The 20,680-nt window shown below is 51.5% G+C and overlaps 2 protein-coding genes across 5 annotated transcripts; one reads left to right on the top strand and one right to left on the bottom strand.

Annotated features, from left to right (window-relative positions):
* Nucleotides 1–420: 420 nt before the first annotated feature.
* Nucleotides 421–16,453, bottom strand: ZNF142 (zinc finger protein 142). Of its 3 annotated transcripts, none has more exons than XM_037029116.1 (10): nt 16,280–16,453; nt 15,895–16,041; nt 14,833–15,158; nt 11,485–12,084; nt 10,296–10,454; nt 8,317–9,141; nt 6,520–6,697; nt 2,873–5,789; nt 2,153–2,258; nt 421–1,252 (listed from the first exon to the last, which is right to left on the bottom strand). In XM_037029116.1, the coding sequence occupies exons 3-10, from the start codon at nt 15,110–15,112 to the stop codon at nt 783–785; spliced, it is 5,535 nt and encodes a 1,844-aa protein (XP_036885011.1). In that variant the 5' UTR covers nt 15,113–15,158; nt 15,895–16,041; nt 16,280–16,453; the 3' UTR covers nt 421–782. The 3 variants fall into 3 exon arrangements, with proteins under 3 accessions (XP_036885011.1, XP_036885012.1, XP_036885013.1); XM_037029117.1 differs by having other exon boundaries at nt 14,833–15,169; XM_037029118.1 differs by lacking the exon at nt 16,280–16,453 and having other exon boundaries at nt 15,895–16,213.
* Nucleotides 16,454–16,566: 113 nt separating this feature from the next.
* Nucleotides 16,567–20,316, top strand: BCS1L (BCS1 ubiquinol-cytochrome c reductase complex chaperone). 2 transcript variants are annotated; one of them, XM_037029128.1, is made up of 8 exons: nt 16,567–16,653; nt 17,839–18,207; nt 18,309–18,448; nt 18,631–18,825; nt 19,110–19,173; nt 19,407–19,576; nt 19,776–19,893; nt 20,004–20,316. In XM_037029128.1, exons 2-8 carry the CDS (start codon nt 17,888–17,890, stop codon nt 20,254–20,256), a joined length of 1,260 nt encoding a protein of 419 aa, XP_036885023.1. In that variant the 5' UTR covers nt 16,567–16,653; nt 17,839–17,887; the 3' UTR covers nt 20,257–20,316. The 2 variants fall into 2 exon arrangements, with proteins under 2 accessions (XP_036885023.1, XP_036885024.1); XM_037029129.1 differs by lacking the exon at nt 16,567–16,653 and adding an exon at nt 16,687–16,788.
* The last annotated feature ends 364 nt before the right edge of the window (nt 20,317–20,680 follow it).

Genomic DNA, 20,680 nt, shown 5'->3' on the forward strand with positions numbered 1-20,680 from the left:
TCTGACTGTCCCAGTGCGTCCCAGTTCAGACGACAGTCACTGTGAGGCACTGAAGAGTTCGGCACTGGAGACTCACCTCCACCTCTGCGATCACTGGCCTTTCACACCTCCATTCTGCGTTAACTCTAGTGCAGCTGCTAACTCCGTCTAAGCACTACTGTCGAATTAAAGCTGCTTCCACAAGGAAGCTTAGTAGATGGCAATCCTCCCTCTACAGGTGAACAAAGTGGCTTGGAAATAGGGAGCAGAGTAAGGGCCAGTCTCAAGAACAGAGAGAAGGCAGACATGGGCCTGTTTGAGAATCACTCACTCAGTGAAGAGGGAAGGAGAAAAAGAAGAGGCAGAGGTCGAAGAGGAGCAGGGCAGATCAAGAGGACAGCCTGGAAATGTTGAAAACACGGAGGAGTCTGTAAGCTGGTAGTCATTCTGTTTAACATGCTTTATACAGCATTAGGCACAACAGCACACACGGTCGGGTACAACTGTTTTGAGGATGCTGAATGAAAACAGGACTCAACATAGTAACAAGGAAAGAGAAAATGGAATTGGTAAAAACCAAGACCTTACAGTCAGGGACAGTGGGTGTCCACACAAAATCAACTTGTGGCACATGTCTCTTGTTTATGTAGCCGCCAACATTAAAGTCCTACAGCCAGAGTCCCAGGAGGGCTCCAGCCACCTCGACCCCCAAAGCCAGTCCTTTCTTATGCTCTGAACTTCTCAGGCTAGCTCTGGACATCTTGGACCACACCCTCTTATTATCTGGGAGGTGGGGTGGGCTCTTAGCCCTCCGGTCCAGTCGGGGGAGCAGAAGGAGCCGGAGGGCTGGGCTCCTCCAGCTGCACGTCATGCAGGTGTACCGTGGGGGTGGTGGGGTCTTTGCCCACGCCTTGGTTTGGGTCGGCCTGCTCAGGGTGGTGCCTGCGCACATGCTTGACCACCTGGAACTTCTGCTTGGCTTTGTAGCTGCACAGGCGGCAGAAGAAGGGGTGGCGGTCGGTGTGGGTGAGGGCGTGATGGCGCAGGCCAGCAGCCCAGCGGAACGCCCGGTGGCACACGTTGCACACGTAGGGCTTGGCCTCGCTGTGCTTGCGAAGGTGGGTGCGCAGCAGGAAGCGTGTCTTGAAGGCCTTGCCGCACTGTTCACACATGAAGGCCCGTGCTTCCCGGTGCCTGGTCTCCTGGTGCACGCGCAGTGCGTCAGCCCGGTTGGTACAGTACTCACACTCGGGACACTGGTATGGCTTCAGTCCTATAGGATGTGGCAAAGACAGGGAACAAGTCACCACTGGAGGGAGTGGAACAGGGTTCAGTGGACAGCAAGAGTCACTGTGATCCTGGGATGTAAAGGACACAAGCAGCAAGCTAATCCTGTGCCGTTGGAATGTTCCAGTCTTGTCTGACATTTCTGTGCCCTTCTCCCAACACAGTTCCTTGTATACAACAAGCAATCAATAAGGGCTAATAACTAACTGGACCGTTAAATAGCCACCTGACAGCAATGGATCCTTGAATATGATAGGATTTCCAAATGGGAAATTTCAACCTCCTTTTGGTGATGGGGTACTCATGGATGCTGGGGATGTGATAAATCCAACTGCTCAATTCGACGTCAAAGAAGATACTTAAGAGGGACGTGGGTAGAAATGAAAAAAAGTGGCATTCATAGACACAGACAGCCTTGGAATGCCACTGCTCAATTCCTTTACAAGAGGAGATTGTATGCAGCAATCACAGGCACATCACCATCATTAACCCTTTTCTGAGAACCTGTGGTTCACGGGCTCCACAACCAGGAGAAATAAAGGGTAAGTTAGAAACAGGTGAACCCTCCCACTTTCTCCTTTTCACTCAGGAGAGTTCCATCAGGTCTGTAGGAACCAGAGAGACCTGCCCTTAGTCACTGAGTTGGGGGGTTCTCAATGGGAGGTGAGCAACCTGGTTCCACAATCACCTGGGGAGCCTTTGAAAAGTAAACATACTCAGGCTCTCTGCTCACCTCTCTTATGCTTCAGCGGGTTGGGAAGCTGTTCTAGCCATTTAGCCCACCGACCACCCTGAATATGAGTGAGGACAGACACCACCTCAGGGAGGCTAGGTGTGCCCGGGATGGGGGGACCCCTTGGGCCTGCCAAGAACCACACAGACTCACCTGTGTGCTTGGTCATGTGATACTTGAGCTGGTTGACCCACTTGCACTTGTAGCCACACTCAGGGCACAGATACTTCCGTTCTTCCTTATGGATCCGCATATGGTACTGGAGGAGGGAAGAACAAAGAATATGTCCAGAAAATGGGCACCCCTGGCTACTCAATGGATGAGGAACTAGGGGAAGCAGGCAGAGAGACTGCTGGCAGACAACCTGGTCCCCTGCTCCCATCCTGTCCTTACTAGCGCTGCCAGTCAGGTTCCTCAGTCTGGCCACTGTGACACCAACCTACCCCCTGGGCCTACTCCTAGGTTGGCCCGGACGGTCTCAGCTCCACTACGTTATTACCTGGGTGTCTGGATTACCTAACCCCTAATTCTTGGCTCAATAATCTGTAAAATGAGAAACAGTAAAAGTATATCTAATATTTTTGAACGGATTAAAATTATAGTGCTTGATAAATGTTAGCTGTCACCATTATCTAAATTATCCCCAATCCATTACATGTTCATCATGTGACTAGTATGTATTATGAAATTTTAGCTTTATAACAACCCTATGAGGTAGTAGCCCATTTTCACAGATGAGGAATCTGAGGCTTGGAGAAACCAAGGAACTTGACAAAGGTCACAAAGCTAGTATTTGGGAGAGTCAGGATCAGAGACCCCGGGCAGTTGAACCCCATAGCCAACACTCCTAGCCCCCACTGTCCTGGACCTCACCTTGAGGCGAGAGGGGTCGGCACAGGCGTAGGAACAGAGGTGACAGCGGTAGGGCTTTTCCCCAGTGTGGATGCGGCTGTGCCAGGTGATCTTCTGCCGGTTCTTGGTGCTATAGGCACAGTCGGTACACTTGTACAGCCGGGTGCCCCCGTGCCCTTTCACGTGGTGATCTAGCACCAGCTGATGGCGGCATGTGAAGTCACAAAAGGGGCAGCTCAGCGGGGGCTGGCCAGCATCCCCATCGGAGGCCGCTGCTGAAGTCTCCTCATGCTGTTCTAAGTAGTGCTTTACCAGGCCCACCCGCTCCCGGGCAGCAAAGTCACAGATCTCACAGCGGTGGCTGAAATGCTGCTGCCTCCGGTGCTCATCCAGTGCTGGCCGGCTAGGGAAGGACTGCTGGCAGGCCCCACACTCGAGCCGTGGGTGCTGTTTACAGGTGTGTCCTCGCAGGTCGGCAGGGCTGGGGCATAGGAACCCACAGCGGGAGCAGTGTAGGGGGCCCTCAGTGGCCTCTGCAGGAGAACCGGGGGCTGGGGGTGTAGGCTCAGGATGCCGGCGCAGAATATGCTGTTTGAGTGCTGTCTCGGAGCTGAACTGGGCCTCACACTGGGTACAGCCAAAGGCTGGGGTGCCCTGGTGGCAGCTGTTGACATGGCGAGTGATGTCATGGCGAAGGTAGCCACTATAGTCACAGAGCGGACAGAAGTGCGTGGGTGTTTTGTCGTGTACCCTCAGTTGGTGCAAGCGTAGTTTTGAGTTAGTACCAAATGTCTGGGGACAGGAACTGCAGGGGATGCGGCCAACACCTGTGTGTCGGGACTGATGAGCCTCCAAACGGTACCGTCGAGTAGTCGAAAAGTCACAGAAACGGCACTGATGTGGCTTCACGCCCTCGTGCTTGAGCCGCCGGTGCTGCTGTAGGCACCTGCTCTGTTTACAGATGAAGCCACAGTCCCCACACTGAAGAAGGGGCCGGGGGACACGGGCTGGAGCCACAGTGGAGTGTTTCCGCTTCTGGTGCAGCTTCAGGGCAGCGGCAGAAGGAGCGGTGAATGAGCAGAGGCCACAGTGCAACTCTCCAGACTGCTGAAGGGGGCAGCCCCGGGCCTGGTGAGTCCTTAGAGCCCGCTCCTGCTGACAGCTAAAGGGGCAAGTGGGGCAGGAGAAGCGGGCTCCCTTCTGCTTTGGAACCACAGCTGTGTCCCCATCACCAGGACTGCACTCCGTATTCCCACCGTTTAGGGGAACTGAGTCCCCATTGCTCAGCAGGGACACAAGAGGCTGGGTCTGGGAGGCACTTCGCTTTCCCGCCCCGCTTCGTATCCCCCGGCAGCCTTCAGCCACATGAGAGGTAATGGAGGAGAGCCGAGAACAAAGGAACATGCATGAGTTGCAGTGAAACTTGCCCTGTTCAAAGTGGAACTTCTCAGAGGTCTCTGGGGATGGGGAGTTTCCTGCAGGAAGTACTGCAGAGCCAGAGAGTGTGGCCAGAGGCTCCTCTCTTTCTTCTGGTTCCCTGGAAAGCTCAGAAGGAGCATCTTTTGAGAGCACTACCTCTACTTCTAATGGTGCAGGTGCCGGCTTCCCACCTTCTGCAGCCTCTGAGGCCTGGCTGCCAGGGGGTAGAGAATGGAGAGGGACAGTTGAACCTAGTCTGGGCAAGCTCCTGTTCTTTTTGAGCAACACGGGGCACTTCTTCATCACGTGGGTACTAAGGCCACGCTGCTGCTTGAAACAAGCCCCACAGTCAGGGCACAGCAGGGGTTCTCGGCGGCCATGGCACCCTGTCCTGGAGTGCAGATTCAGGGTTTTCTCGCGGCGGGTGATAAAAGGGCAGTGTGGGCAGCGGAAGGCCTGCCCGGCTCCCTGTACCACCACCATCTGAACCCGCCCCTCCAGCACCAGTGCCTCTGCCTGTTCTTTGTCCTGTCTCCTGAGAGCCTTGAGGAGTGACTCTGACTCAGGCAGCTCGGGCAGGAGTGCTGTCTCAGTGGGTGGAGTTGCCTTGAAGGTTTCCACCCAGTTGTTAGAAGGTTCCTCTGAGGAAGGAGGGTTTCTGGGGGGCTCAGGTACTGGTTTCTCCAGAATGGGCTCTTCCTCAGCACCCAAGCCAGAAGTCCCAGCACCTTCAAAGGTAGACAGCTCTGTCAAAGTTCCCTCTGGCCCTTCCAGTCTCAGCGGCCCTGAAGGATCCAGGGGCCTGAATTCTACAGGGGCCGTTTCAGCGATTTCCTCAAGTGGTGGCTCGGCCACAGGTCCCAGCTCGACTCCCAGGGCCTCTAGGTGCAGTGTGCAGCTGCCCTCATCTACCTCCGCTGGACTGGGGCCACTGGCCAGGTCATCCCCCTGGGGAACTTCACTGCCATCCTGTCTCCCAGGACTGTCCTCACTGGCCTCTGGCAGAGTCTGGTTCAAGCTGGGGTCCACCACAGTCTCAGTATCGTGGTCCTGCCCCACAGGCTGGGCAGACACCTGATCTGAGGACTCTGAGTCTGGTGGGGGTGTTGGGCATTGCCTGGACTCCTCTGGCTCCTGGCTGGCATAGCGGAGCTGCCACACCTGGTCCCCAGGCACATAGCCATGGGCCTTGCGCTTGTGGAAGAAGAGGGTGGTGTTGCTGAAGGTGCGGTAGTCACAGAGGGCACAGCGGAACTCACGGAGGCGGGTATGTTTGCAGTTCTCATGGCTCAGCAGGGCCTGCTTGTGGCGGCTCTGGTAGCTGCAGTAGCGACAGAGGTAGAGTGGGGCTGGCTTGCCGGAGTGGTGCTGGGAAGCCATGTGTTTCTGCAGCTCATACTTCCGTTTGCAAGCAAAGGCACACACCTCACACATCAGGGACTTGCCCTGATGTCTCAGCTTGTGGCTACTCAGCTGATCAGCCCGATGGCAGCGGTAAGAGCACTGACTGCACTGGTATCTGGTGAAAAGGGATGGGGTTGGTTAGCAAAATCAAAACTATAAACCAATCAGAACAACTAACAGTCACTACTTCCTATGGGTCAGGCTCTACACTCAATGTTGTGCGTACACCATCTAATTCAATGTTCATTCCCATCACCCTGTGAATAGATATCCATTTGACAAGTGAGGAGACTAAGGCACAGAAGTCAGTAACTTGTCTCAAGTTACAAAGTGAAGGGCAGAGACTGTCCAGTTTCAGGGCTCATGTTCTAGCCCCTACTCTATATTGCTCCCTAAAGGGAAGGTGTGAATCAGCAGTCCACTGTGGATTTCTAAGAAGCTGACATGCACACAGCTCCACTAGGGCAGGTTTCTGCACCTAGTTCCCATTCTCCCATGGAGGTATGAAAGCCAAGGAGAAACCTCTAGCCAGCTGTGCCCAGAGATCAGAAGGCAAGCTGCCTGAATTTAGAAGTGGTGAGGATTAGGGCCACAGTGCAGTCTATCTACCTTTCCTAGACTGGGCTCTGAGAACGCAAGCGACACCTTAGTGCCCAGGCCTTCTCTGAGCCCAGAGATCTCTCACCCGCAGACTGAGCCACAGGCAGAGGCCAGCTGTAGGCAATATGCATTACAGGAGTCTCCCTGGGCCCAGAAGAGCACTGGAGCCACAGTGGAATCCAGGAGGAGGCCTATATGTTAGCACAACACTCTTGGGGCAGGGGTGGAGGCGCACGCGCACGTACCTGAGGTCGCCCAAGTGCTTTCGCATGTGCACGCTGAGGTAGTGCTTCCACTTGGTGACGTAGCCGCACTCAGTGCACATGTAGTCCTTGGTGTTGGAGTGGGTCAGCATGTGCTTGGACAGGTAGCTCATGTCTCGGCACGTGAAGTCACAAAGCTCACACTTGTGAGGTTTCTCGCCTTAGGTTGAGGTCAGGGTGGGAGTGGGGATGAGAAGGGAGAAACCCAGATTACACACAGATCAAGCAAGCAGACAGCCCATTTCTCCAGCAGGTCTGTCCTGACCCCAGGCAGGGGACCAAGCCTCACGTGCTGATCGTAAGAGTCAGGGCGCTTCACAGCCCTCTCGGCCAACATTGCTCTGCTCTGATGCTGAAGGAGGAGGGAGGGAAGTGGAGACTGAGCTTTTCCAAACTAGCTTTAAAGTCTACTCCTGACTTCTCCTGACTTCTCAAACTGCTCCACTTAGCGCAATTCCTTCCAGTTTTGTGGGAGAGAAGGAGAACAAATTAGGCAATACACATAGTGGTTAAGAACTCTGACTCTGGAATCTAACGCAATAATAAAGATATTAATAGCTAACACGTACAGAGTGCTTGCTCTATGCCAGATACCTTTCTGAGCACTTATAAAAGTCTCAGTTTCCTCGTCTCCAAGAAAAGGGCAACTAAAATACTGACCTCACATGGTTGATAGGAAGATTAAATGAGATATCCCATAGTTCTCAGTGGTGCCCAGCGAGAACTCGAGGGCAAGCCATCCCTGGAGTTAGTCCAGACCTGGCACTAAGGAGCTGGGTGCTATGCTCCTCTGGACCCTTCCCTGTTACCCTGACCACGCTCTCAGGCCCTGTCCCTACGGTGAAGGGCCAGCAACGTATGTTCTGCTCTGGTCCTGTGACTAGCGGTGTGATTCCGAAACAGGCCATTTAAATATTCAGAGTTTCCCATCTTTACCTGCCTGCCTTACAAGATTGTTATTATGTGTTAAATAAGATTATATATATAAGTATATACATATATATGTATATATACACACACATATATATGAACTCGATAAACTATAAAACACTATATAGATGTATGGTTTTAGAAAAGACCTCATAAAAATGAGTTTGTGACTAGAGCAATGGGAACAACAATGGCTTTGTCCCAAGCTGCCTAAAAACTGCCCTCATAAACTAAAGAGTCTTTAATTTAAATGTTTAAATGTCTTATCAATCCACTGTGCTCACACTGAGATCACAAGTGAGATGATGCTATACCGGGAAGCCTGAACTTGGTCATCATTCTAAGTATCAGGAATGCTCGTAACCAATTAAAAGTCTGCAACCTCCAGGTCACCAAAAGGACTCATGTTTCAGTGTCATGGCTGCCAGAGCTGTAACGTGTATGGTGGCTCAGGGCCCCCTTGCCCTGTCTCTCACAGCACATCCCACAACCTAATCGCAAAGGGAGGTCTCTTCCTGATCTGGGTCTCTTCTCTTTAAGAGGCTGGGTGCTGACCCACCCAGTGCTGACTAGGGGTGGGCACAACTGGACAGGGCCTTAAGGGTGAAACACAACAATGCAGTGGTCACAGTGCAGGCTCCGGCTTGGACTGCCTGCATTCAAATCCCAGCCTGCCACTTCCCTGGCTGAGTGACGCTCAGCTTGAAGCTCACGAATTCCAAACACCAGATTTTCCCCTAGGAATACGAGGTCACACGAGACAATGAGTGCAAAGCCCTCCGTGTGTACGTCATGTCCGCTGTCATGGCTAATGCCGTCACATTTCTGTCAGGAAGGAGGCCGCCTCACCTGTGTGCAGCAGCATGTGGCGGATGAGCACTCTCTTGTGGGCAGTGGCAAAGTTGCACTGGGGGCACTGGTGGATCTTCTCATGAGCATGCATCTTGCCCACATGATCCTGGTAGGCCACCGGGTTGAAGGTGGCAAAGGGACAGAAGGTGCAGCGCAGCTCCTCACTGCCAGGGTGGCCCTGCTTCTTGTGTTTGCGGAACAGGTGCTTGTTGGAGCAGGCAAAGTCGCAGTGGGGGCAGTGGAAGGCATAGTGGCTCTTGTGGTGGGCCTCCATGGCTTCAGCTGTGGCGAAGAGCATAGGACACGAGTGATGGCGGCACTCTACTGCCCGCACCCCGTGGGTCTCCTTCAGGTGCTTCGTGAAGGCCTTGCGGTCGGGTGCTTCGTAGCTGCAGCCCTCCTGAAAGCAGCCAAGGGGCAGCGGCTCTGCGGCCGCTGCCGCAGCGTGGCTCTTGAGGTGCTCCTTAAGGGCCTGGCTGAGGCGGAACTCCTCCTGGCAGACGGGACAGGAGTAGGTGTCCGAGTAGAAGTTGGAGATATCCTCATGCATGCTGGCCATGTGGCGGTTGAGCGCGTTCCTCTCCACCGCACTGTAGTTGCACAGCGGGCAGCTGTGGGCCTTCTTGCCCTGCTCCCGCAGCTGATGCGTCTTGAGCTTGCTCTTACTGGTGAAGAACTTCTGGCAGTTGGGGCACTGGAGGCTGGGGTCTGGGAAGTGAAGATGTAGGTGCTCCACCAGATGGGTCCGCTTCTTAAAGCAGCGCTTGCATTCTGGACACATATGGGTCTTGAAGAGGGACTCGGTGCCAGGAGCCACATCCCCTGTGAGAGGGAGAGGCAGAGACGGTTCAAAGTGCGAATCTTCGATAGGTTTGGGGCTGGCCAGATCACGGAGGAGCTACAATTTGCCCAGACACAAAGAGCGTATGGTCCCTCCCTGTTCTCTCCAGGAAACCAGACAATAGTACCTCGAATATTGTAGTCTCAAAGAAGAGACAAGAAACCCAAGTCTCTTCAGAAACAAAATCACAGGGACTCCTCAGACCTATCTGAAATGTTTTACCTAGCCACCCACCCACTATTCCTGAGCCTCTGTCTAGAGCGCTCAAAAGAACAATCTGGATGGAGTTTCCTTGTTCTTCCTGACCACGTTCATGGGAGCAAGTGGAAGGGTCAGCAAGGCTGGTTGGAAGGAAGAGAGACCCGCAGGGAATGAGCAGAGGAGAAGGTGATGAAGTACTCCAACTTCCAAACATGGGCTCCCGAGTTCTAGGTCATGGAGAGCTGGTAGTAAATATGATCCTATCTTTTCTCTACACCTGACAAGAAACATGCATCCTGTGCAGTGGGTTTCAATGTTGTTCTCCGGAGCCTGAAACTGGGAAGCAAGGGTTTAAGGGAAAAAAATCCTGGTGGGCTCAATGCCAGACAAGCCAGGCTGCTGATCATCAGTAACCTCTGGCCTCTCTGTACGATGGATATTGCCCGTTCCTTCCCTGAAAAAGCACTTTCTGCCTGAGGAAAACCAGCCCCAGAGAACATACTCTATTTACCGCTACATCCTGTGCTACTAGTTTTACTTATTTGCTATTTTCCCACTAGACATGTCAAAGTGGACTCTTAAGAATGAAAGGAACTGCCCTGGCTGGTATGGCTCAGTGGATTGAACACGGGCCTGTGAAGCAAAGGGTCGCTGGTTCGATTCCCAGTCAGGGTGCATGCCTGGGCTGCAGATCAGTTCTCCCCAGGGTAGGGGGCATGCAAGAGGCAAGCGCACATTGATGTTTCTCTCCCTCTCTTTCTCCTTCCCTTCCCCTCTCCCTAAAAGTAAATAGTCTTTTAAACAATACAGAATATTTTTAAAAAATGAAAGAATCTGAACTAAGCTCAAAAAACCAAACCTTAGAACCTCAATGCCAGGCTCTCCACAATCCATTGCTCCCAACCACTGAGTTCAAGTCTAGTCATATCATTACCTTCCAACTGCTGAGTCCCTTGGCTTTTCTCTAGGGCTTTCTGAGAGTCCTTCAGGGTGCCACTCTCCTCCTTTTCCTCTTCTTCCGCTGACTCCTGCCTGGGCAGGGGTGTACTTGCTTCCTCTGAAGGCTGTCCCTCTCCTGGGGGCAGGGTGGGAGCTGGAGACACATACAACTTGATGAAGAAGTCTACAGGGGACAATGACAGCACCAATTGCTTGCACTTCTCCTCTTGCTGGCTGACAGTTACCCCACCCCCACCCTGTTTAGCCTAAGGGAAACTTGGGCTCTGATAGCAAGACCAGGAAGCTCAGTAATGCTCCAGGCTAAAGTCAGTCACACCTCAGATAAGACTACCCTCAGACCCATTCCAGTAAAAGCTCTGAGGTCACTGGAGCTGGGGGTAGGACTGCGACATGGAGGAGTGCACTGCCTGTCCGGGGCTCAGGCCCCTGTCTAATGGCTGCCAGCTCAGTGTAGGTGAACACAACCTGAACTCTAAATTCTCCTACTGGGAAACCAAACTCAGTGACTCAGGGTCGCATCCTGTCCCCTCCAATCTATCCCTTCTCTTCCTCAATAGGAGCAGCTGCCTTGGTAAGGCAAAGACCTACGACTACTTCCCAGGAATAAAAGGGTCTTCTCTTTGGGAGCACAGCACAGACGAGTCTTAGTGAGCCGGACTCCCTCATCAGAACCCCGGCCTCTTCCGGCCCGAGTGCTCTGTTTCCTCCTGCTCCTCCACTCAACCCACACCCTTTTTTAAGACCAAGAGAAGAATCAGTGAAACATCACTTTCCTTGAAGGTTTCTTTTTTAAAATAACCCCAGCTTCTCCTACGCAATTCCACTTACTCTAGACGGGAGTCAAAAGGCATTCTACCAGTGGCTGTGGGCATTCTAGCTTTTGCCCTCAGAAAGTTCTACAATGGATCAGAACAGAGTGAGTGGTTAAGTAACTTCAAGGCCACAATGTAGCTGAAAGCGAACTTCACTCAGCTGTCACAGACAAAGACTTTCTCTGTATCCCATACACTGACTGGTCCAAGCTTTCTGGATGCCTTCCCATGTCAGTCAGTAGTTCTGTCCTCCGGAGCCACTATCTGCTTCTCCGGTATGCGGGCACACACCCACGGAACTAGATACACTGCCTTTCCAGGTGGCATCCTGCTGGGCCCCTGGCCTCCTACCTGGCAGCAGCTCCTGCGATGGAAGACCCTGAACGGGGGACAGTTCTCCCTGTGTCCTGGCCCCATGGCTGCGCTGATGCTGCCGGAAGAGTTTGACGTTGGAGCCTACGAAGCTGCAACGGTTGCAGTGGAAAGGGTAATGGGCCTGTCGGTGTAGCTCCATGCCCTGCTGGCTCCCGAAGAGAAAGGGGCAGCCCCGGAAACAACAGGGCACAGGAACCACTTTGTGGGTCTGCCTCAGGTGGTGCTGCAGACCCTTACGATCTTCAGCAGAGAACACACAGCCAGACTCTGGGCAGGAGAAGGTATTAGGGGGCCCCCAGTGACTCTTGAAGTGGCTCTTCAGGGCCTGGGGTTGGGCAAACTCCTGTCTACACACAGGGCATGGCAGGGGCCTCTCGGGTGGGGTGTGGCCCTGCAGAGGGCCAGACAGAGTGAGGTTGCTGAGGGGTAGCTCTACAGAGCACGGGGGACTAATGAGGCCCTCCACAGGCTGTATAAGGGTCTCGGTACACTGGTGCAGGGCCAGCAGAGCGGGCTCTGCGAAGCTCTGCTCACAGCGCTCACAGAAGTACACCTCCACCACCTTCACCAGGACACCTGCAGGCAGAGGACCAACAGAGAAAGGCACAAATCAGACAGATATTCATGGACTGGAGACGGACTTTAAGTCTGGTTCTGCACCTGGGCTGTAAGCCCCATGAGGGAAGGGACAGTTTATCTCTCACACATGCATTTGGATTCCCTGCATCTAGAGCAATACTTGGCACACATTAGGTACTTAATAAATCCTTGTTAAATGAACACAACGATGTTAATCAAATCCAGAAAGCATTAAGAAAAGGCAATATATTTTGCCCAAACAAAACATCAGTAACTTTCAAAAGAAGAAAATGACAACCTGGGAATGACATCTACAATAGAAACAGCAAAGGGATTTACTTCACATTCTGTAGAGACTGTCATAGGGCCCTGGCTGGTGTGGCTCAGTATTGCGTGCCAGCCTGTGAATTAAAGGGTGGCCGGTTGGATTTCCAGTCAGGGCATGTGACTGGGTTGCAGGCCAGGTGCCCCGGGGGGGGTCACACGAGAAGCAACCACACATTGATGCCTCCCTCTCTCTCTCTCCTTTCCCCTCTAAAAACCCCCCAAAAATTTTTTAAAAAAAGAGATTGTCATAGACATAGTAATTCATAAAATGGAGAACATCCTTTTTGAAAAAAAGTCAAATTATGTTCACAGTAATCAATACCATTTCTTAAGCAACGGGCAGGGCCTTGATAAAGGCTTAGCGAACACTTCCTTGGCCCACCACCTGCCCTGTGAGAAGAGGGACCTGGGATTCTGTGAGCTTAATGCCGCCATGTTTGCCAGTGGTAGAGCCCAGACTCAAGCCCACGTGTGTCTCACATTTATTCTGGTGGTCCATTTTCTCTTCATATTATTGTTTAAAGAAAAATTCAAATAATACAGATATATTTTTTATTTTATTTTTTAAAGACTGTATTTATTTTTAGCAAGAGGGGAAGAGAGGGAGAGAAACATCAACGTGCCATTGCCTCTCGAGCACCCCACACTGGGGACCTGGCCCACAACCCAGGCATGTGCCCTGACTGGGACTCGAACCAGCGATCCTTTGGTTCACAGGCCAGCACTCAATCCACTGAGCCATACCAGCCATGGCTACAGATAAATTTTTTTAAAAAAAATCCCACCTTCACAATTTGGTCTGTATCCTTTCAGGCTTTTGGTGTCATTTTTCTGCAATTTGCTTATCTTTTTTCCTTTGTTATATAGCAATGATATTTTTATCTATGAGTACATTTAAATCTACCTTATATTTTTTCGTCCAGTTTAAGTACTTCAGAGCATGCATAAATCAAAGTGACACTTTGCCCTTACTGATGGACATCTGGGTTGTTTCCAATCAGCACAACTAAAGCTGGCCCACACAAGCTTCTCCCTCCTGCTTTGTGCGTGTGCCTAAGTCTTCCTATAGGACAGATCCTGACGAATGAAATTAGGGGTCAGAGTACACATATTGTAAAATGTGTCATGTAGATAAATTGGCCTTCAAAACATTATGCTAATTTACACTCTCCATAAGCTGTAAAACAGTGTGTTTTCCCAAACCCTCACCAACACTAGGTATTATAAAAAATGTTCGACTTTTGCCAAAGTCAAGAAACAAAAATGGCATGTTGTGGTTATTTTTAATAGGAATTTATTTGTGTGTTAGTGAGACGGAACATCTTTATAGTTATGGACTATTCTTATTGCTTTAGCAAATTTCATGTAGATTTCTTCACCCCCTCTTTTTAAAAAAATCAGTTTTTTCTTCTTATAGAGTTATTTAAGTTTTTTTAAATATATTTTATTTATTTATTTTCAGAGAGAGGGGAAGGGAAGGAGAGAGGGAAAGAAATATCAATGTGTGGTTGCCTCTCATGTGTCCCCCATTGGGATCTGGCCTGCAACCCAGGCATGTGCCCTGACTGGGAATCGAACCGTGATCCTTTGCTTCACAGGCCCACGCTCAATCCACTGAGCTACACCAGCCAGGGCTAGAGTTATTTAAGTTTTAAAGACATTAACTCAACTCTTTCTTACACACTGCAAATGTTTTCCCCAGGCTTGTTTTTTATTATTATTTTTTCCACCACATAAAAGTTTAGCAATATTACATGATCAAATGAACAACTCTTCCCAGTGTTCTCTGTACACCACCAAGGGGAACTGTGGCAACTATAGCTAGAGGAAGGCAATGAAAAAACATGGAAGTTGCTTAAAATAAAAAGTTGTAGACGTGGGAAGAATAAAGGGGAGAATCTTTTCTTTTTACAAAAGTGTAAATGCTCAACTCTCACTCTTAGCCACATACCTTGGATGAGTTAAGAATGTTATACACAGGAAAACAGGGCAGGGAAATACCAGATTACTTCTGGGAAGCCCTGCCGAGCCCAGGGTGGTGGACAGAGACTGGGCCTTTTGCCTAATTCCTGGCTGTAGGAATTCCTCAGTGGGCGGGTCAATATGGGGGAAAGAATTCCCCCAAGGACTACTGCAGCAAGGATTGGGCGGAGGTGTCAAAAATGTCTTCCCTTCTGGATTACTGCCTAGCAGACACGATGCCTTCACGGAGAAAGGCTGCCAAGAGCTTGGTGCAAGGCTGTGACCATCGTGCCAGCTTTCAGTCAACATTTACCAGCTGCAAATCAAATTACAACATCTCGCAGTATAAAAATAGGGCGCTGCCTTGTGTTCTCCTTCTACTCACACATATCAAAAATAGCAGACAAAACTTCAGGGCTGTTTGTCCCACTGCCCTGCTAGCAACTGTGTTCATACCTGGTGTCTCTCCAGGAGCACCTGGGGATAGGCTTCCAGCTACAGCTTCTACAATAATCTCCATGTTCCCTGTGTCCTCTTCTGTTGTCGTGGCCTCCACCAGTAGGCAGCCTGGGGCAGCAGGCAAAGGTGTGGGGTTCTCAGATGGACAGGGGCTGTGCACAGGCTCCAGGATTCCAGGGTCAGAGAGAGGTGGGGGGATCAGCAATAGCTCAGAGCATAGTCCATCCATCCCCTCGGTGCTGTTGGCTGGCTGTGAGTCCAGCATGGGGTCTGTCATCACCACCAACTTGTGTTCTGTGGTCTTTGAAGTGCTGATAAACCAACTAGAAGAAAACTAACCAAACAAAGGATAGTTAGATCTCTCACATTCTTCCCAGTTGACGTGGCGCACAGCCTAGTGCCTGTCCACGTAGGCAGCCATAACTAGTGAACATTGAGGTTTTCTTTTTATGACAACGTCAAGAACAAAAATTATAATAAGGACCAGTACTAGGAGAGAGGCAACAAATTTTGGCCAATATATTAAATACTGCAGGTTATTTTGGGGGGAGGTAATTGACTTTGGTCCAATCATTAAGCAATCTGGGTCTGTGTTCTTATCTGCAACAAAATTGGATGGGGCTAAGAGATCTCAGAGGTACCTTCCCCCTTTAACATTTTATGATCTATTTCTTAGCATGCATATAAGGCCCTTCCTTCATGGTCTGGCCCCTGCTAACCTCTCCAGACTCTTCTTCCACCTCTCCCCTCAACAGATCCCTGACCCAGTCATACCCCATTCCCCTGGCTCACCACATTCTATTTTGCTTCGATACTCTCACACATGCATGTATCCATCTGCCTCTGTCTCTGGGCTTGATGGGCCTTTTTCCTTTCTCTATCTTTCTTGTCTGGCTAACCAACTCCTAACTATTTATTCTTTAAGAATCTGCATACATGTCCTTTCCTCTATGAAAGCTTCCTGACAGATTAAGGCAGAGAGAAGGGCTGGGGAATGAATGAAATCTGGCCTGGGTACTAAGGCACCCGGTTTCCAACTGCCTGTGGGCTCTGACTCACCGCGCGGGTATGGGTCAGTAACCTCGCTTCTCTGGGTCTCAGCTTTCTTATCTGTGAAGCGGAAGCGATGACAGTGTCCACATCGTTGGGCGGGAGCGGGAATCACAAGAACCAGAAAATGGGAAAGTCGATTTGCAACCTGCGAGGCTAGGGATGGAGAATCGTGAAAATTATGGTCCTGAGTAAGAGGCAACGGGTAAGCGGGCGGGGTCCAAAACAGTGACGCGACTGAGGCACCGGGACGGCAATGTGATACGCCGGGGTCCCGTTCGTAGGGGGTTCCCACCTCCCAGGCCCACCCTCATTCTAGGGCACGAGAAACTTTTGCCTCCAGCCGCTCCTCCCGCTCTCCCTACTAGTTCCCGCCCCGCAGCCGCTCACTCACCTCCCGGCCCGGGGCCGGCGGGAGCCGCATCTCTTCGGTCTACCAGAAGCTGGAGCTACCTCCCGGAGTACCCTTTTACGCGACCGCCTCCGGCCCAGCTGCCCCTAAACCTACGGGCCTACGGAGGACACTCTCTCTTCCTCTTGGCGGCGGGAGGAGTACTCTATGGTTTTCTCTTGCGTCCCCGCCTCCCCCCATCCACCCCAGACAGGGAGCCCGAGGAGTACCATCGAGAGTCGTGGAGCAGAGTGGCAGGGCCGTCTCAGCGGGCGTGGCGGGAAGTAGATGAAAAAGTTCGGGGGTGGAGCCAAGCGGCCCGTCCCACGTGTGCGGAGGGGTAAACCATTGAGAGGGAGGGCCAGAGAGTCTTGGCGGTAAGGGGATGGAGAGACGGGTTCTTCCAAACCTCGCTGGCAGAGGCGCGAGCAGGGTTTGCGGGATTCGCGAGGGGGCTCCAGGGCGCCCTAAGGGCTCGGAGCGGGAAGGGCTTTGTCTGTGGCCTTCCGCGCGTAGATATTTTGGAATTCTGTATCGAGCTCTGAGCCTCGGTGGAGGTCACTGCTGTCAGTTCAGCGCCCCGCGCGCCAGACTCCGAGCAAAGTGGCAGTGGACGGGGAGGTGTACGAGAAATCAGCTGGCTTTCTACCCCTTGGGATCTTGCAGTCTAGAATTAGACCCGGTCACCTTTTTTTGCGTGTGTGAATTATGAAAAATCTCCATGGAACTAGCAAATGGGCAGATCTTCGATTGGAGAGAATAAATTAGAATGGGCTTCCGAGTGGAGAGAACTGTTTGAGCCAGGAGATGGTTTGCACATTCGTTCAACAGGGAGTTTTAGGAGCTAAGCCATGAAACAGGTGGAGGGCTTTGAGTACCAAGCAGAGGTCTGCTGAGACCTCAGGGGTCTGTTGAGAGGTTTGGAGTAGAGAGAGAAATTGGACTGAAGCTGATCTTTATGAAGAATGACCTAGATCCTTGTGTAACAGCAGTTTGGTGGAGCAGGAGGTGGAGACCCCCATTCAAATGCCATTTCAAGAACTATAATTTTAAAGAGAGAGATGGGAGGTATTGAAGGGTTAAACAAGGACATCAGGAACTGAGCATGTAAAGGAGAGGATATTTGAAGGTCATTACTCATGGTAACAAGGCATGACAGCTATGAGAGATAAATGGAAGAGAATGGCTTCATTCTCTGCTATCTGGCCAGTGTGCCCCTTTCTATTTCAGCTGGTCCCAGGTACCACAGAAATTCTGTCCATCTGTTCTCCTGTTGTGAAGCCAGTTACATTGTTCTCAGGATTAAGAGAACATAGTCCTTTGGCAGGAAACTGAAATGCGAACAGGATAACTGAGGGCAAAATGGGACAAGAGGTCTGGAGTCCCAGGTCCCAAATTCTAACACCATGGCCATTCCACAAAGGGAGGGTATTGAAGCAGGCAGTAGCTGACCTTTTCTGCTCTCATATTCTGCAAGAGGGAAGGGGTGGGGAGAGGAGGGATCGAGGAGTCGTTTATAAACTAATATTTTTTTCCCCATTTCCATTGCTCCCCACCCCCAGGTTTTGAAAATGCCTCAGGACTTGTAAGGTTCTTTGTTTCCCTTTCAAGATGCCCCTCGCAGACTTTGTCCTGGCCCTGAAGGACAACCCCTACTTTGGGGCTGGATTTGGCCTGGTAGGTGTGGGCACAGTCCTGGCCTTGGCCCGGAAGGGTGCCCAGCTGGGCCTGGTGGCATTCCGGCGCCATTACATGATCACACTGGAAGTCCCTGCTCGAGACAGGAGCTATGCCTGGTTGCTTAGCTGGCTCACCCGCCACAGTACCCGGACTCAGCACCTCAGTGTTGAGACCTCGTATCTTCAGCATGAGAGTGGCCGCATCTCCACTAAGTTTGAATTTGTCCCCAGCCCTGGAAACCACTTTATCTGGTAAGGTCGGGGCCAGGGAGGGTTCTGAGAGTAGAAAAGGAGAATGAGAGGAGCTGGGTTTGACCCATTCATTCACCCCATTTTGACCATTCTTAACTCAGGTATCAGGGGAAATGGATCCGAGTGGAACGAAGCCGAGAAATGCAGATGATAGACCTGCAGACGGGTACTCCTTGGGAATCTGTTACCTTCACAGCTCTGGGCACTGACCGCAAGGTTTTCTTCAACATCCTGGAGGAAGGTGTGGGACGATGACACAGGCAGGCTCTATGGGGAGTTGCGGGGATGGGGGCATTTGACAGCAGAAGATGAGAAACTCGGAAGAGCCCATGGGAGTAGGGGGCGAGGGTTACCTGTTTTGGCAAAGCTCTTACATGCACAGCAGGGAAGAACATTGGTTTTGTCTCATCTCCTCCCTCCTAGCTCGAGAGCTAGCCTTGCAGCAGGAGGAAGGGAAGACCTTGATGTACACAGCCATGGGCTCCGAATGGCGACCCTTTGGGTATCCACGCCGGCGGCGGCCACTGAATTCTGTGGTTCTAGAACAGGGTCTGGCTGAGCGAATTATCAGAGATGTCCGGGAATTCATTGATAACCCCAAGTGGTACACTGACAGAGGTGAGAAGCAGCTGGGGTCTTGGCCAGGCTGTTTTTGATGCGGTGTTAGAGCAGGAGGAAGCAGGCTAGTTTCTGTGGCCAGGTGGGTTGGCTCCAATTCCAATACAGCTCCAGCCCAATTCCCAGTGACGAAGAGGAAAGAACAGATGCCTACAAGGATGATTCCTTCCAATAGCAAGGTCTGGGCCTCCTGGGAGCAGGACTGGGAATGCATGTGGACATCTGGGGCAGAGTCCATGATTGACCTTATTAGGTCTTGACAATCATCCTTGCTGTATTCCCAGGCATTCCCTACAGACGTGGCTACCTGCTTTATGGGCCCCCTGGTTGTGGAAAGAGCAGTTTTATGTGAGTAAACATTTTTCTTAACCCTCAAACTGGAGAAAAACTGGGTTGATGGGATTGGAAAGAGAAATAGACGTGGGGAACAGGGACCAGGAAAAACATGAGACATGGAGAACATTAGGGTGGGGTGGTGGAAGGGCTGGGCCTGAGACACACCTAGTATAGTGAGGAATGAGCAGTTGGGTCCAAGGACAAATGCCCAGATTGCTGACCACCTGTGCTCCCATCCTCCATAGCACAGCCCTGGCTGGGGAGCTGGAGCACAGCATCTGCCTGCTGAGCCTCACAGACTCCAGCCTCTCCGATGACCGGCTCAACCACCTGCTGAGTGCAGCCCCGCAGCAGAGCCTGGTGCTCCTGGAGGACGTGGATGCTGCCTTTCTCAGTCGAGACCTGTCTGTGCAGGGTGAGAGGTGTTGAGGGAGAGTGTCTCTAAATGAGGACCAGTAGAAGTAGAAATCCAGAGGGCTAATGGATTTCTGGGTTAGCAACAAGAGCCCAGAAGAGGCACAGATAAGTAGGGGAATATGGCGGGGAATGGAAGGGGCTTGCTTTAAATAAGGCTACAACTGGCTGCTTGTACTTCTTTTTCTGCCTTCGTCTAGACCCAGTAAAGTACCAAGGTCTAGGTCGTCTCACTTTCAGTGGGTTGCTCAACGCCTTGGATGGTGTGGCTTCCACTGAGGCCCGCATTGTGTTCATGACCACCAACCACGTTGACAGGTAGGAAGGAGTGAGGCACTCAGACTGCGAGGCCAAACTCCTCCAGCTCTACTCCTTGGGAGGACCAATGGTGGTACTGCCCATGACTCTGCTTTGCTGCCTTCTCTTAGATTGGACCCTGCCCTGATACGCCCAGGGCGAGTAGACCTGAAGGAGTACGTAGGCTACTGCTCACAATGGCAGCTGGCCCAGATGTTCCAGAGGTTCTATCCAGGGCAAGCACCTTCTTTGGCGGAGACCTTTGCAGAGTGTGTCCTTCAAGCCACAACACAGATCAGTCCTGCCCAGGTGCAGGGCTACTTTATGATGTATAAAAACGATCCTACCGGTGCAATTCACAATGCTGAGTCCCTGAGGAGGTGATAGCTAGGCTGTGTTCACCTCCCCTCAAGGGGATCAATAAACGCCTGTCACCCTACTCTGGTCTGATTTCCCTGTATTGGTACTTCATGAAAAAGCCTGAGCTGCAATCAGATGCCTACAGGGGCCCTCAAGCATCCACACATACAGGTGTTATTTGGCACAGTCTAGGACAAAGAGGAAAGAGAACTATAGTAAACAGAAAAGCAGTCCGTCACTCAAAGGCATTCCAAAATGTGCACACACACACACACACGTATGTATACATAATGTGGGAGTACATGCACAGTGGGTTACAGGGCAGGGTGGTTCTTGCATTCTCCTTAAATACTGGCATCCACTGATTTCCCCTGAAACCCACTACACTAGAGATGTCAGACCCCTCTTTACCTAGCTCCTAATCTCATGAGATAACCGATTTTAGGAC

Source organism: Sturnira hondurensis, unplaced genomic scaffold, assembly GCF_014824575.4.
Source record: "Sturnira hondurensis isolate 20B ecotype Veracruz unplaced genomic scaffold, ASM1482457v3 Scaffold0020237, whole genome shotgun sequence".
NCBI classification, from domain to species: domain Eukaryota; kingdom Metazoa; phylum Chordata; class Mammalia; order Chiroptera; family Phyllostomidae; genus Sturnira; species Sturnira hondurensis.

Coding starts and splice junctions, on each gene's coding strand:
- ZNF142 (XM_037029116.1), bottom strand. CDS start 15,112: ATGACAGACCCCATGCTGGACTCACAGCCAGCCAACAGCACCGAGGGG. Junction 10,455..11,484: donor ATCGCAGGAGCTGCTGCCAG/GTAGGAGGCCAG, acceptor ATGTGTCTCCAG/CTCCCACCCTGCCCCCAGGA. Junction 1,253..2,152: donor TCACATGACCAAGCACACAG/GTGAGTCTGTGT, acceptor CACATCCTATAG/GACTGAAGCCATACCAGTGT.
- BCS1L (XM_037029128.1), top strand. CDS start 17,888: ATGCCCCTCGCAGACTTTGTCCTGGCCCTGAAGGACAACCCCTACTTT. Junction 18,826..19,109: donor CAAGTGGTACACTGACAGAG/GTGAGAAGCAGC, acceptor CTGTATTCCCAG/GCATTCCCTACAGACGTGGC. Junction 19,174..19,406: donor TGTGGAAAGAGCAGTTTTAT/GTGAGTAAACAT, acceptor CATCCTCCATAG/CACAGCCCTGGCTGGGGAGC.